At 38.8% G+C, this 1,057-nt stretch overlaps 1 protein-coding gene across 1 annotated transcript; it reads left to right on the top strand.

The window, feature by feature from the left end:
- The first annotated feature begins 269 nt into the window (after positions 1 to 269).
- On the top strand, positions 270 to 962 carry LOC110034852. The gene has a single exon (XM_020739089.1). The coding sequence runs from the start codon at positions 421 to 423 to the stop codon at positions 817 to 819; it is 399 nt and encodes a 132-aa protein (XP_020594748.1). The 5' UTR covers positions 270 to 420; the 3' UTR covers positions 820 to 962.
- The last annotated feature ends 95 nt before the right edge of the window (positions 963 to 1,057 follow it).

Genomic DNA, 1,057 nt, shown 5'->3' with positions numbered 1-1,057 from the left:
ATTCAAAATCTCTAAAGTAATGTCAAAGATAATCATTAAATTAATAAAGTCAATGCTTAACTAGAGACTTTCATGCCACAAGCCATGTGACCATATTCAATTAAAACATAAAATAATAAACTTAGTAGCTTAACAAAGTCATCATCTTTTAACTCAGTAGCTTAACAAAGTCATCATTTAACCATAACACATCCAACCACCTTATTTTGTCTCCACCAACTGCAATAAATAGGCCCATCAACTCTTGCAGCTGGTTTAATTTACAGCTACCCAATAGCCAATGCCCCTTTCTTCGTGTTATGATTAATGAGAAAAGCAGACCAACCACACATCTACGATGCCATCCTTCTATAATCAATAACAACAAGCGCTAAACACTCCATCTTTCCCTTCCACATATCTAAAAAGTGCATATTCTCCATGTTCTCCTATCAAAAATTGAAGAATGTTGAAGAAAGGGAAGAAGCAGATGAAGAGCTTGTTATTGCAAGAAAAAAGATCATTAGCTACTGCGTTCAAAGAAAGAGATGGGGGAGGGGCAGGTGGAGTTGGAGGCGACCGAGAGTCCGAGTGGCCGGGCTGCTACGAAGAGCCGTGAGGGGGAAGGCGGCGGCCGTCCGAGCAGCTATGGGAACATCATTGAAGAAGGTGATGATAAGGTTGAAGGAAGGGAGGCCATATGTTAGCGAACTATTTGCCGGCAACTACTTGTTCATGCAGGTGAACCCATCTGTTGCCATGCCATATTTGGACAAGTCTCTTGTACCAGCTACAAGGTTGCATCAAGCATATGCAATTACCCCAAGGATTGCTTATTAAACTAATTTCTCATCTATGCTGTGGCTTCTTTTCATATTTATCCATTGTATTGTCTTTATCATCTCAAGTTCTTCATATTTAATTAATGATTGGTGGTGTTTGTTGTTTGGAATGATATTGCTGCATATTTTAATGGATCATGACTATTTTGATGGAATCCCTAGGCTGTGCTCGGTTGTTTGTATATATGAAATTTTTTGCTTAATGTTGAGAATTTTAGGGCAAAGAAAAGCAAGAA

This window comes from Phalaenopsis equestris, unplaced genomic scaffold (genome assembly GCF_001263595.1).
Source record: "Phalaenopsis equestris unplaced genomic scaffold, ASM126359v1 Scaffold193993, whole genome shotgun sequence".
Taxonomy (NCBI): domain Eukaryota; kingdom Viridiplantae; phylum Streptophyta; class Magnoliopsida; order Asparagales; family Orchidaceae; genus Phalaenopsis; species Phalaenopsis equestris.
Note: the sequence above shows the minus strand (reverse complement) of the source record. Positions and strands in the feature narration are given on the sequence as shown.